Source organism: Dunckerocampus dactyliophorus, chromosome 12 (assembly GCF_027744805.1).
Source record: "Dunckerocampus dactyliophorus isolate RoL2022-P2 chromosome 12, RoL_Ddac_1.1, whole genome shotgun sequence".
In the NCBI taxonomy this organism is placed as follows: Eukaryota; Metazoa; Chordata; class Actinopteri; order Syngnathiformes; family Syngnathidae; genus Dunckerocampus; species Dunckerocampus dactyliophorus.
Window position 1 is genome coordinate 3,941,759 of NC_072830.1, and position 14,024 is coordinate 3,955,782.

The window sequence follows — 14,024 nt, forward strand, 5'->3', positions numbered from 1 at the left end:
GCTGATGGGCTCTTAAGTCTCCCTGCTTTTATCCCTGAAGGACACTCTGCCCTCAACTCATTTCAGTGCAAACGTCTCCTTTACAACCACGTCAGAATTTAATAGTCATTTATGAAATCCAGAAATGTCATAAATCAACTTAGCTGAGAATCATTCTCTGCAGAATTGCAAGCTAAAACTGGGCTTTTCTTAGGAATCACATGGGAAAAATACCACGATAGTGCCCACTCTGACCACTTACAATTCTGATACAAATATACTCAAGTAATCATGTGGTTCAGTCATTCAAATACTGTAAAAAACACACAAAAAACGTGTTTTTGTGTAACAGGATGATCTACATTCAAATGCATAAGAAAAAAAATGACATTCCCGGTCCAAAATTAGTATTTTAATTTTTTTCCACAGAAAAAAACTGTCATTTACCATAAGTGGGTAATCATTTATAAATACATGAGAATACGTATGATAATAAGTATAATGTACAGCGTGGACCACTGTTAAAAAAGTCCACAATTTTAACATGTTTATGCCTTTGAACGCACCACAGGTGGAGACGCTGGGAGACGCAAAAGTTAAACTGATTTACAGTCGTCCCTCGCTACATCGTGTTTCGAATATTGCTCCCTCACTATTTACCCATCCATTTTCTATGCCGCTTATCCTCGTTAGGGTTGCAGGGGTATGCTGGAGCCTATCCCAGCTGACTTGGGGCGAGAGGCGGGGTACACCCTGGACTGGTTGCCAGCCAATGGCAGGGCACATACAGTATAGACAAACAATCATTCACGCTGACATTCATACCTATGGACAATTTGAAGTTGCCAATTAACCTAACATGCATGTTTTTGGAATGTGGGAGGAAACCGGAGTACCCGGAGAAAACCCACGCACGCCCGAGGAGAACATGCAAACTCCACACCAAGATGACCAAGCGGAGATTCGAACATGGGTCTTCCCGATCTCCTGACTGTGTGGCCAACATGCTAACCTAATATTGAAAGACAAGTTATATGTAGTACTGGGGTCACTAGGCATCAGTGATGTTATGGGACATGAGGTTAGACTACATTACCTTTCACACTGCGTAGAGACTGGCTACTGAGCCAGCAGAGCCCAGCCGACATGCCATGGCTGAGACGGACATGCCATGGCAGGGCCATGGCTGGGATCGGGTGAAAAAAAGGTTCTCCTGTCAATCCGTGTGGAAGTGGTAAGTTTTTGCCTTCTTTGTCCTTCTTCCCCTCCCTGTTTGAAACACTTAGAATAACCTAATTGGAAAGGCTAACTAGTTAGGTAGCTACACTACTGTCTGTTATGTCCCTGCAGTGATCCCGTAGCCAGCCCAATGTGACGTAAACAAACAATAATAGAAGTGTAAAAGTGACTGTAGGGGTGTTATTTCATGTCTACGGGACTCTAATGTTAAAACCCATATTTAGAAAGCCATGGACAGGTTTTTTATGCTCTAACTACAAAAATCTCCAGTTTATCAATACTGAATCCGACTTTGCGGAAATATACGCATATATACTATACTATACGCATCTCATATAAAATCTACAAGATAATTGTCTGATAGAGTTACAGTTACATAATTTCACCTACAACTAAAACGGATTCATAGTCTTAGTATGACTACGTTTTCGGAGATGTTAATTGTGTTGGTAAATGTGCTAAAGCTGTACATGTCCTCTTTGACCTCCACGTGACCTGGACAGACTCCGTTACGTGAGCTTCTAGGAGGTCAGTACAATCAGCCCAGAGCTTCAACATTCATCCAAACGGTCAATGACTGTACAGGTACTTAATCCTGCGTTGTATGCAACAAAACATCCAGCAGACTTTATTTGTGACAGACGTGGAAATACAACACTCTTACACACGCACACACACACACACTGATAAATAGGGAAAACACAAATAATAATAAAAAAACAGTAAAAGTGTACTCCTTACTAGATTTAGCATAGTAAATACGGACCAATGTTCATTTTTATCTCACTATGAATTTCTAGCTGTTGTCAATCAACAGCTCGCTTGTACCTGTCCATCTAGCTCAGCAAACAGGAGCTGAAATGAAATACAGATTGTATATTAGCTAAAAGAAATGTACTATACAGTATATATATTTATACAGTATATATACACAGGTCATATTTCCCATCACCATTGAGGCAGGTAGCCACAAAAACAACAACCACATCCCATGTGAAAAATATCAAAATTCAACATAAATAAAGTGTCACAATAGAGGAGTATACTGTACATATTGTTACATACATGGAAATGCACTGCACTAGCAAAATCATACTTACTGTGTGACTTAACAAAAAGTACTTGTACAGATATCATATCAAATAAAAAAAAGTTGTCCTCCATGGATCCCACAACAAGTTCCCTCAGCGTCCGCGTCACTGCTCCTCCAGCCAGGATGGCTTGTCCGAGCCCGGGGGCTTTAACTTGACGTTGAACTGGACCAGAGTTTGTTCCAGCTGCTGCTGGTTGCCGGCGAAGTAGGCCGAGATGGCGTTGTGGAAGAGTAGCAGCTGCTTGTGCATCACCTTTACCTGCGAGGTCAATGATCGGGACACATCATCGCAACAACACAACAGCGCCGCAAACGGACACGTTTCGTAAACAGTCAAATAAAGTATGAACGCAACACTTTTGTCTTTGCTCCCATTTTTCATAAGCTGGACTCAAAAGATGTAAAACGGGGGTGTCCAAAGTGTGGCCCGTGGCGTTTTTTTAGTGGCCCGCAGCACATTCGAAAAATATTATTTAACAAGAAAAGTAAAAACAGCAAAAATGGAAAAATCAGCAATTTTACAAGAATAAAGTCAAAATATTAAGAGAAAAAAAGCTGTAATCTAACGAGAAAAAGTCGGACGAATTGAGTCGTAATATTATGAGCAAAAACATCATTTTAGTGACATAAAGTTGAAATATAAAAGACGTAATGTTTTTTAAATTCTCATAATTTGAAAGAAGTTTGGAATATTACATTGCGGAAAAAGTTACAATAATATGAGAATTAAGTGAAATTATTATGGGAATAAAGTCATAATTACGAGAAGAAGATTTTCAAGAAGAAAGTTGAAATAGTTAATAGTATAAAATAGTAAAAACAGCAGAAATGGAAAAAAGACAATAAATTGTTCTAATGAGAAAAAAGCTGCAATTTTATGAGACTAAACTCATAATATTATGAGAAAAAAATAGTCATTTTAGTTGCATAGAGTTGAAATATTACAGAATAAATACGTCATTTTTTTCAAGTAAGTGTAGTAAAAATATTAAAATATTAAATAATAAATAAAAACAAAATCAAGTTGACATTTTTGGAAAATTACATTGGGAAAATTTTACAATATTATAGGAATAAAGTCAAAAAAGCTCAATAACATTTAAAAATGTATAATACTTAAGAAGAAAATTTAAATATGTGAAAAAAACACCAGCAAAAATGGGAAAAAAGAGCAAAGACCAAAGCTGATACTAATAATACACTTTTTCACCTATATGACAAAGCTGAGATGCAGTTTTTTCTTCGCATATCCTTACAAAATATCAAAGTGACCCTTCTAAGCTTTCATTTTTCACCATGTGGCCCTCGCTGAAAAACTGATGTAAAACATTTCCTGGTGTGCAGTAATCCCTCAACACTTTGCGCTTCAAATTTCGCTGCCTCACTCTATCACGTTTTTTCAAAAATATAGGAATTAATAATCATCACTGTTTCGTGGTTTAATACGGCCTATTTTTAGCCAATAAACATGCATATTTAAGCACATTTTATGTCATTTTTAGCCTAAATTAAGCATTTTCAAGCAAAAAAATGGCTAAATGAACTGAAGTACAAATATAAGACATTTAGCAGAACCATTCAAAGTCATTGGCAATTTTCGGGCATTTTCAGCATTTCCAGGTTTCATACTTAAATGACCTTCTCCTAGAGCAGGGGTCTCAAACACAATTACAGTATTACAGTAATCTTTGAAGACAAGTCGCGGGCCGCAAAATGTGACTCGGCGGGCTGCAAATGGCCTACGGGCCACGAGTTTGAGACCCGTGTCCTAGAGGAATAATCCCATCACTGCCAAATTTAAAATGGAAAGAGTAAAGAGATGGGCAACAGTAATTTTGGAAGCTTTTTAGTTTGGGTCAAGTTATTTGGGCAGAGCATGGTGGCACAGTCGGATGGGAGGTTCTTGTTAAAAAATGATCCCCGGACACCGTTTGTGAGGTACAGCCATCCCTCGCCACGTCGCACATTGAATTGTACATATTTTTTGCCTAAACTGAGCTTTTTCAAGGCTAAATGACGCAAAATACAAATAGAAGGCATTCAGAAGACGCATTCAAAGACCTTGTGGTGACATGTAGTATTCTGCAATGGCCACTAGGTGTCTGTAATGTTCCATTGATGAGACAATGACCACCGCAGGAAGTACTGTACAGAACAGGAAGTAAAACAACAACAACAAGGAACTCTCCCAAACATCAGCAAACATTTTGCTAGATTAGCTACAACTTTTGCAGTGTAGCATACAAAAACCAACAGGGTTCTGGCTTAGAAGAGGCATCTGAAGAAGAATTAACCAGTAATCAGTGGTGAACGAACAAACCCAGGTAAAATGGTGGTCTTGTTGCTTTGTGACAAGTGCAACTAAAACGACTGTTTTTAAGAGGGGACAGACTGCTAATGTATTTCAAGCTAAGTACTGCAAATGCAAACCTTGTTTTCCTCCAAGAATTTCAGCTTGATGGTGACGTCGCTCCGCAGCCGCTCATATTTGTCCCTGTGGACTTGGTACTCGTGCTGGGCCATCTCCATGCGCACCACGGAGCTGCTGTCCCTCGGGCCCAAACTCAGCTCTTCCAAATCGGACCGGTAGGCATCGAACTCCAGTCTGAGCATAAACAAAAAAAGGTTGCAGCGTAACTTCCTAAAGACTGTTCTACTCATACCTGTCAACCCTCCTGTTATCCCCGGGAAACTCCCATATTTTTCCCTTCTTTCCCGACGCCCTCCCATTTTAATAGTTTCTCCTGGTTTATTATTTTTTCCCCTGATTTTCAGGATAATTTCCCTTATTTTTAAGTGTCAATATCGACAGGTACCGTGTGGTTCTATCCAGTTACCTTGCATTTTCATAGTGCTTGATAGTCATCAGTGTGTCCTCCATGGTTTTGTTGACCAGTGTGTCCACACTGGACACAAAAAAGTTGATGGCGCCCAGCAGGGACTCGCCGTTCTTACACAAAAGCTTTTGGGTTTCCGCGTTATATCCAAACTCATCCTGAAGGGAGGAATCAAACAAGCAGCTGTAAACAAAATCACGAGTGGATCAGCAGGGCAGGTGTCGTGGTGGCTACCTGCAGCTCCGGAGACTTCTGGCTGAGGTCGGTGAAGGTATCTCCGAGAGCCTGCTGGGTCTGGACCATGCTCTGGAAGTGATTGGTGAGTGCAGTGGCTAGTCTCAGGATGTTCTCGTACTTGCTCTTGGTGTCCCGTAACACGTCAATCTGAGCCTCCAGTTCCAGGTCCACTGTCCGCGAGCCTCGGCCAAAACGCTCAGAGAACATCTGCTTGGTACACTGGATGAAGGGGCAGATGATCGGAATATCAATCCAAACTCTGAGTAGTAACAGCTACTGTACATACACCACCACTAAAACATATGATCATTCTATTTGTAACCTTAAGTACAGCCAACATATTATTACATATCTGACCAAGTATTTGAGGTAGCTTCATTTGTGCAAATGCATTTTTAAATATTATTATATTTATATGTTTAATAAATATTTATTTTTTAAATAAAATCAATATTTAATTAAAGTGCATCTTTTTAAGCTTCCTTTGAAAAGTATATATTTTTTCATTTCATAACTCAGTAATGTTTCTTAATATATTTTATTTGTATTTTTATTTAAATATGTCAAATAATGATTGCATACCTTTGTGCAGTATTTTCAATATTTTAATTTATTTAATGTGAATATTATATATTTTTTATTATTTCATAAATCAGTTATGTTTGTTATTATAATAATATCTCATTTATATGTGGTGTTCAATAAATACTTCAAATAATTACTGTGTATCCATCCATTTTCTTCCGCTTATCTGGGTCCGGGTCACGGGGGCAGCAGTGTCAGTAGGGAAGTCCAGGCTTCCCGGTCCCAGGCCACCTCCTCCAGCTCCAACGTGAGGACACCAAGGCGTTCCCAGGCCAGCTATGAAACAGAATCCCTCCAGCGTGTCCTAGGTCTGGCCCTGAGCCTCCTCCCGGCTGGGAGGCATCCAGACTAGATGCCCGAGCCACCTCAACTGGCTGTGCAGCAGCTCTACTTTTGCGCCCCTCCCGGATGACTGAGCTCCTCACCCTGTCTCTTAGGGTGAGTCCAGCCACCCTACGGAGGAAACTCATTTCAGCCGCTTTTATCCGCAATCTCATTGTTTTGGTCATGACCCAAAGCTCATGACCATAGGTGAGGGTGAGAACATAAATTGAGAGCATTAGGACATTAGTACAACGACCGCACTACTGCAGACCTGTCGACCTCACGCGCCAACCTTCCCTCACTCGTGAACAAGACCCCGAGACACTTGACCTTCTCCACCTGAGGCCACTTCCACCTCATTCCCACCGCGGAGGGTGCAATCCACCCTTTTCCGACTGAGAACCACGGCCTCAGATTTGGAGGTGCTGAGTCTCATCCCAGAAGCTTCACACTGTTGCTGCAAAAAGCCCCAGTAATCGCTGAAGGCCATCAGGATCACATCGTCTGCAAATAGCAGAGACCAGAGCCTAAGGACCCCCAAACTGGACTCCCTCGACACCTTGGCCGCACCTAGAAATTCTGTCCATCAAAATTATGAACAGAATCGGTACCAGACTGTGTATCAGTGTTATAAATAACAATGCACAGGTTTAATTTTAATATTACGTATTTTAAATTATTTGATAAATCTGTAATGTTTGTAAATTAAAATAATACCTTTTATTAGTATTTTGTATTCCAATAAATACTTCAAATAATGATTGTGTACCTTTTTACAGTATTATTAATAACTTAATCCACAGTCTTAATTTGAATTTGCTTTAAATTTTGTAAATCAGTAAGGTTCCTTATTAGAATAATATATTTGATTTATATTTTGCATTCAAATAAATATTTCCGCTAATTAATTATGAACAACATAATGCACAGGCATCATTTGAATATTTACTAAAAAAAAATACATTTTAGCCATATTTTGTAGTAACATAAATATTTCGAATAATGATCACTACTTACTGTATTATTAATAACATAATGCACAGACTTTGTTTGAAAAAAATGATATTATTTTGAATTATAATACATTTTAAAAATAGGTACCTTTTATATTATAACCATTTCACATGATGATCTCTACCCTAGGTTCCAAAAGTTGGGTACGCGTACCATAACACTCACGGCGAAAGGAGAATGGAGCAGAAAGGAAACCGAGCATGAAGTTGTTCATTGCTCTGTGTGCGTCATATGCACAAATAAGTAAGTTTGATGGTTATTTTGTGCGTTAAGAGTGTTTTAATCTTGAAGATTTCATTTATATTGGTGTTCCAATCCCCGCACGGCGCAGCAATGAGCGGGGGTTCCACTGAAAATGAGGCTTCATCGCTGGTTGTATGTTTTTTTCTACTTTGGGCACTGCTTTATCATGATCGTTAAACGTTCCCCTTCAATTTGGTACTAACTCATATTAGACGTACTGTATTTACACATCCTTATAAACCCAAACGGCTGATCCCAACAACGTATTTTACATTTTTTTTGCGCGAGAAGCTAAAAGAGGTGACTCCGAATGCATTTAGCTTCAGAGCAATTTTAAGCAATAAAAATCGCCACTAGGTGGCAGAAGTGCATTTTAATAAGATCTCCTCAGAGATCATGTGGACGGAAGAATCACACATGACAGGAAGTGGGAGAGTGCGGAGGAGTGTAGCGTGCAGAAGGTTACGCATCGTAGGGGAATTTGAATGCGCACACACGCGTAGTTCACTTCCAAATGTGAAAATTGTAAATAGCTCATGGTGTTATATTTGAAAATAAATTAATTTGATGTACTCTGGTTTCCTCCCACATTCCAAAAACATGCATGTTAGGTTAATTGGTGACCCTAATTGGCTATAGGTATGAATGTGAGTGGGAATGGTTGTTTGTCTGTATGTGCCCTGTGATTGGCTGGCGACCAGTCCAGGGTGTACCCCGCCTGTCGTCCGAAGTCAGCTGGGATAGGCTCCAGCATACCCCCGCGACCCTAAAAGAGGAGAAGCGGTATAGAAAATGGATGGATGGATGGATGGATGTAAAAGGAAATAAGGAAAAATATGTTCTACTGCTAATTACAAAAAAACGGAAAAAGGCAGAAACACACTTTTTTTATCTGATGACAGACGGGAGTCTAATCTTTCTTTTGGTAGGTTCCATGTTTATATAGCCATAGAACACAATATTCTGTATGCCTTGACAAATCAGTCAAAATCATCTAAAATGGCCGGTACTGTTTTGAAAAATGGTTAATTATGTTGAATATTTCAAGTTAATTAAGATAAAAATGTTTGTTTTTTAAAGTGCAGGGGCAGGGGGGTACATGGCTTCATTCAAATGTCTGAAGGGGTATGCGACTGCAAAAAGTTTGGGAACCACTGTGCTACATTAGTACGGTGTATCTGTTTACAGCATTCATCATTACCTCATGCACAGGCTTCACTTGTACAAATGCATGATTCATATGATTTTGTATTATTGCTACTTTTTTGTTGAATTCAAACAATATTTAATGAGATTTTGTATAACCTTCTACACTATAATAAATATTACATATAAAGTGTATATATTTTTTGTATATCTTTGAGATATTAATAATAAACATTTAGAAATGATGTCATAGCAGAAGTAATTACAGACACCTACTGGTTATTTTTTTTCCTGAGGGAAGGAGTAAGCATTTATTTGGGGTGAGGCATTTACTTATGAGGTGAGGCATGGTGTGTATTAGAGCAGAATGGCAGTGGGTAAAATGACCTTGTACGTGTTTATGCCCCATTTCTTCACACTGTCCAGTTTCTCCACTGCCACACCTCGGGACACTTCTTCAGTTGCACTGCAAGCGCTGTGGTTTGGCCCGCCTTTAAAAGCAAGAGAAGAAGAAAAAAGGAGGCGGCGATATAAAGCCGGTATGTTTGCAATGCCGAGACAGTCTTGAGATGAGGGTGGACATGGTGGTGATGATGAGCTTGTGATGTACCTGAGAGCTGCTGGCTGTGCTGAGCCAATCGACTGCCTGCTGACTGGCTGGTGGGCACGTTAGCGCCCCTGGATTTCATGCGGATGTCTGGAATGGGCAATGGTTGTGAGGATGAGGAGCAAGACATGGGCGAAAGCATGGTTATAATGAATTAGTACTGTAACACTCCAGCATGCAGGTTTCCCATGCAATCCAGAAAAAAATATCATTGGAGTTAATGAGACGATGCACATAACAGTTTGAAGAGCTCTTTTTGGTTAGTGCATCTCTTTCCTTTACGGCTGACACCATTCTGCTAGAATTGTGAGTTGGAGGCGTGCAAGCAAGGATGCATACAAGTCCTTAGTCCAACAGGGACTGAAACCATTTTTTTTTCTTTAAAAAGGCCCAAAAACTGAAGGTTAACTTGAGAAACATCTTCAGAATGCACGGGCACCTGGTGCAGGCGCAGGGCCACGTCCTCTGTCCAAATACTCGGGGTTGAAACGAATTGCAGGCCCTATGAGATGATATGTAATATGATATACAGTAGGTAATACACACCAGCAGGACACAGGTCAGTGGCTGTATTGTGACAGTAAATCAAATGCATACAGTATATAAAATATCATAAACTCTTGCAGTGACTGAAGGCTAATTCATGTCATGGATCACTGATGTTGTGGAGCAGTACTTTCTCCAGGTGCAAACAGTACCTTTAATGCTGCTGGTTGGAATAATGCCGCCCGCTGGTCCGCCGTACCCTCCTGAGACGATGCTGGTTTCATTCAGGTTGGGCCCGGACACCATCACCTGCTGCAAATCCTGATCCATGGACAACAGAACACAGGTTCCGAGTCACAGGAGACAACAAGACACCAGTGCACACTGTGTTCCAAATTATGCAAATAGGATTTTAGTATCATAAACATAAAATGTGTTATTTTTCCAATGAAATTCATGAATGGCATTGTGTCTTGGGGCTCTTTGGATTACTGATATCAATCTCAGCTGTCATGATTAGTTTGCCAGGTGAGCCCAATTAAAAAAAAACTACTTAAAAATGATGTTCTGCATTATTAAGCATGCCACAGGTTTCAAGCAATATGGGAAAGAAAAAGGATCTCGCTGCTGACAAAAACCCACCTAATATTGCGATGCCTTGGACAAGGCATGAAAACATTCAATAATTCACAAAAACTTTTGTACGGTCAAGAAATTTGAGGCTGATTCAGATGACAGCAAAGATTGTGCTGATAAAGGTATAATGAGGTTTCTGCCAGACAAATGTATGGAATCAAGAGAGCACCTGCTGGAAAGCAGCAAACAGGTATTAGAAGCTGCTGGTGTCTCTGAAGTCCCATGAACCTCGAGGTGTAGGATCCTCCGAAGGCTTGCAGTTATGCATAAACCTACTACTTGGTCACCCCTAACCAATACTCGCAAGCAGAAACGGTTGCAGTGGGCCAACAAATACATGAAGGTTAATTTTCAAACAATCCCGTTTACTGATGAGGGCCGTGCAACCTCGGGTGGTCCGGATGGATGCAGTAGAGAATGGCCAGCACATCTCAACAAGGCTGTGAAGGCAGCGAGGAGGTGGCTGAGTCAGGTTTTGGATCCCAATTATTGGGAGAGAGCTGGTATGCCCTTTATGGTCATTGAAGGTGTGAAAATGACCTCAGCAAAGTATGTAGAGTTTCTGACTGACCGCTTTCTTCCATGGTACAATAAGAAGAACCGTACCTTCTGTAGCAAAATGACCTTTATGCATGACAATGCACCATCTCATGATGCAAAGAATACCTACCTCTCTGTCATTGGCTGTTATGGGCATAAAAGGAGAGAAACTCATGGTTTGGCACCTTTTTTCCCCTGACCTCAACCCAATTGAGAACCTATGGAGCATCGTCAAGCAAAAAAAATCTATGAGGGTGGGAGGCAGATCACAACAAAACAGCACAGCCATGGGAGGCTATTCTGACATCTTGCAAAGAAATTAAAGCAGAAATGCTAAAAAAAAAACCTCACAATTTCAGTGTAAGAATTGTGAAAGTTATATAAAAGACGGGATCTTATGTTAACACGTACATTGGCCTGTGATTGTTACAAATGTTAGTGATTGAAACAGCTTTTGTTTTCGGTAAATACGACCTCCTTATGCTGCAAATTCAACAAATGACCATTTTTGGTTCTTAACCAGTGAAATACTTTGAAACTCTGTTGTGCATAATAATGTGGAACAGGGCATTTTAAGTTTTTATTTTTTGAAAAAAATACTTTTATCATTGGGAGGTTTGTCCAATAACATTCGAATTGTACTCTAAAAGTTGATGACTTGAAAATGATGGTGACTGTAGTTTATATTGACTAGTTAGCAAACTGAGAAAATTAGCATTTGCATAATAATGTGGAACACAGTGAATATGTCCACCTCTTAGTGGGGAAAAAAGGCTTCACTACACATCACAAAATGCAGCCTAATGCTCTGCAAACTGTCAGTCAGCTACATACTCGGGAGCTGTAAGTTTGATCATTTAATTTTTCTCCAGCATGATGTTGCTGTTAAAAATGTGAGTGGCATGTTTGTGCTCTAGCATCCCGTAACTATGCTAGTTTTACTATCGTTTGTGTCCTCCTGTTGCACTTCTTCATGTTACGTTGCTGTGTGTGATATATGGCATCTATTATGTTGTACGAGTGCAGAGTCACAGTGTCAAAAGCAGATAACATCCATGACAGCACTTCTTGGAGACACATACTCTGTTGGAGAGTAACACAGCTCAGAAATGCCCAGTTCAACTTACTAAAAGCACTTTTTAATGCAAAATTCCACCATTAAGGCTACATTATAACAAACTTCCACTGTTGTGGCACCTCTGGCACTTACTCAAAATAATAAAAATGCTATGAAATGGGACCTTTAAGGCCTGCCCCTAATGAACTTCTTACTCGTAACAGACACACCGTGCTCTCTGCAGTTGAGTAAATATACACCTTCAGCCACTCCATGACGAAATATGGAAGACTGCAATATCATCATCAACAAAATTGGTGGAGGAAATAACCTGCTCCAGGCTGTCATCCTCTGGTTGTGTCCCAGTGTCTCCATTGCTGTTGATGGGGATCTCCATGGTGGCAGCTTTGCTCATAATACCCTCTGCCATGATTAAATGTCTGAAAAGATCAACATTTAAGTCCACCAGCTATAGCCTAGTGCTGCTTTCAAAGAGCTCAGCTGACTTACCTGGATGCTAACTGCTAATGCTGCAGCTGATGTGGCTTCTGGCTAAGTGACAGCAAGCTAGCTAGCTTGCTTGCTCAGCTTGTTCAAATACAAACAAGCAGGCAACTGTAATAAAAAGGCAAAGCAATCGCCTAAATTAAAAGACAATTTCCTAATTAAAACAATGCATGGTTAGATCCATGGTTGTTATTTTTACATGGTCTGCCTGCTTACATTTAACTCATCCAGAAAATCCCTGCCTCCATCCATCCAGCCCAGCAGCGGCTTTACTGTGCCTTCGCGATAAAAGTTGTAGCATTTTTAGGCTGCTCGAATGTGACATTTAGAGATTTATGAAGGCCATCAACATTTCAAGAAAAATCTTTGAATACCGATTTTATTCGTTTTGGTGCGTAACTGGAAGCGGGGGAGCGTATACCGAGAGAGTGTGCTTTTATTCTGAAAGAAACCTTCCTCCGCGTTCAGTTGTCCACGTCGTGCAGTGCTGACGTTACTTTATCCCTTAACTGCAATACTGCTTGTTGCCTGAGGAGGTCACCGTCAACTCATCATAGAAATAATAATCACGGTTGGATTTAAGATTAATGTAATAAAAATAATGTAAATCCAACACATTTTTTATTTATATATTGCACATATATACAGTATAAATATATATTAAATATATATTTTAAATATATATATATAAATATATTAAAATATATTAAAATATATATATATATATTTATATTTATTTGTTGTGCTCTGTGCCCTCTGTGTGTCCTTAAAGTGTTTGTTTGATTGGTTCATGGCAAGGTTGGAAGATCATCGCACCAACTCTGTGCCCAATCAAAGATCATCCCTATGCCGCTCACAGCCGCTAGAGGGCACATTTTCACTATGTCGTGAGATTGCTAGGATACGATGTAATGTAATAAACAGCATTAGAGCCCTCATTTATTTCCTTTCTGTGGAGTTCTGCCTCATAATGGCATATCTAAAACTCCACACGCAATTTCTAGGCGCATTAGCAATTTCTGGTTATTATTATTATTGCCATTCTTGCTGATTGCAGTTGTCCCGTAGAGATAGGCTGAATAATTTGCCTCATTTGTTACAATCAGGGAGAGCGGATAAGGGCGCATGGCTTCCAAATGCACTGTAGAAGTCATTGTGGACGTACTGGAGGTCCATAAAGAGAAGTGAAATGTTTCCCAAACATCTCAATGCTTGGTTGATCATAGGGGAAAAATTCCCCATACTGCTTTGGCTCAAAAACGCTCAAAAACAAGCAACAAAAGTAAAAATATCTTTTCTTTAGTGTGCAATACAGGGTGTAATGCAATATATTTCTTATATACTACTGTAAATATACTACTGTATGCATTTTTGTAATATACTGAGTATTATTTATAGGGGTGCCGATATGAGGGAATTATGACATCATGCGATAAATCAGATAAAATTTAGGGCCTAAACCTGCATTGTGTGGAAATTGAACATTTTCGGTTT

General features: G+C 39.8%; 1 protein-coding gene across 7 annotated transcripts; it reads right to left on the bottom strand.

Annotated features, from left to right (window-relative positions):
- Positions 1-1,129: 1,129 nt before the first annotated feature.
- LOC129191618 (arfaptin-2-like) lies at positions 1,130-12,792 on the bottom strand. 7 transcript variants are annotated; one of them, XM_054795126.1, is made up of 11 exons: positions 12,747-12,792; positions 12,534-12,638; positions 12,355-12,463; positions 10,003-10,111; positions 9,744-9,806; positions 9,308-9,394; positions 9,085-9,188; positions 5,383-5,604; positions 5,149-5,306; positions 4,742-4,916; positions 1,674-2,570 (listed from the first exon to the last, which is right to left on the bottom strand). In XM_054795126.1, the coding sequence occupies exons 3-11, from the start codon at positions 12,451-12,453 to the stop codon at positions 2,415-2,417; spliced, it is 1,173 nt and encodes a 390-aa protein (XP_054651101.1). In that variant the 5' UTR covers positions 12,454-12,463; positions 12,534-12,638; positions 12,747-12,792; the 3' UTR covers positions 1,674-2,414. The 7 variants fall into 7 exon arrangements, with proteins under 7 accessions (XP_054651103.1, XP_054651100.1, XP_054651105.1 ...); XM_054795125.1 differs by lacking the exons at positions 12,355-12,463; positions 12,534-12,638; positions 12,747-12,792 and adding an exon at positions 11,097-12,345 and having other exon boundaries at positions 1,131-2,570; XM_054795129.1 differs by lacking the exon at positions 9,744-9,806 and having other exon boundaries at positions 1,679-2,570; positions 12,534-12,786.
- Between the last annotated feature and the right edge of the window lie 1,232 nt (positions 12,793-14,024).

Excerpts from the sequence above, each read along its gene's own strand:
- LOC129191618 (XM_054795125.1), bottom strand. The coding sequence starts at position 11,255 with ATGGCTGTGCTGTTTTGTTGTGATCTGCCTCCCACCCTCATAGATTTT. Across the intron at positions 9,395-9,743 it reads TGGCCCTGCGCCTGCACCAG|ACATCCGCATGAAATCCAGG; the intron begins GTGCCCGTGCAT and ends TGCCCATTCCAG. Across the intron at positions 2,571-4,741 it reads AATTCTTGGAGGAAAACAAG|GTAAAGGTGATGCACAAGCA; the intron begins GTTTGCATTTGC and ends TTGACCTCGCAG.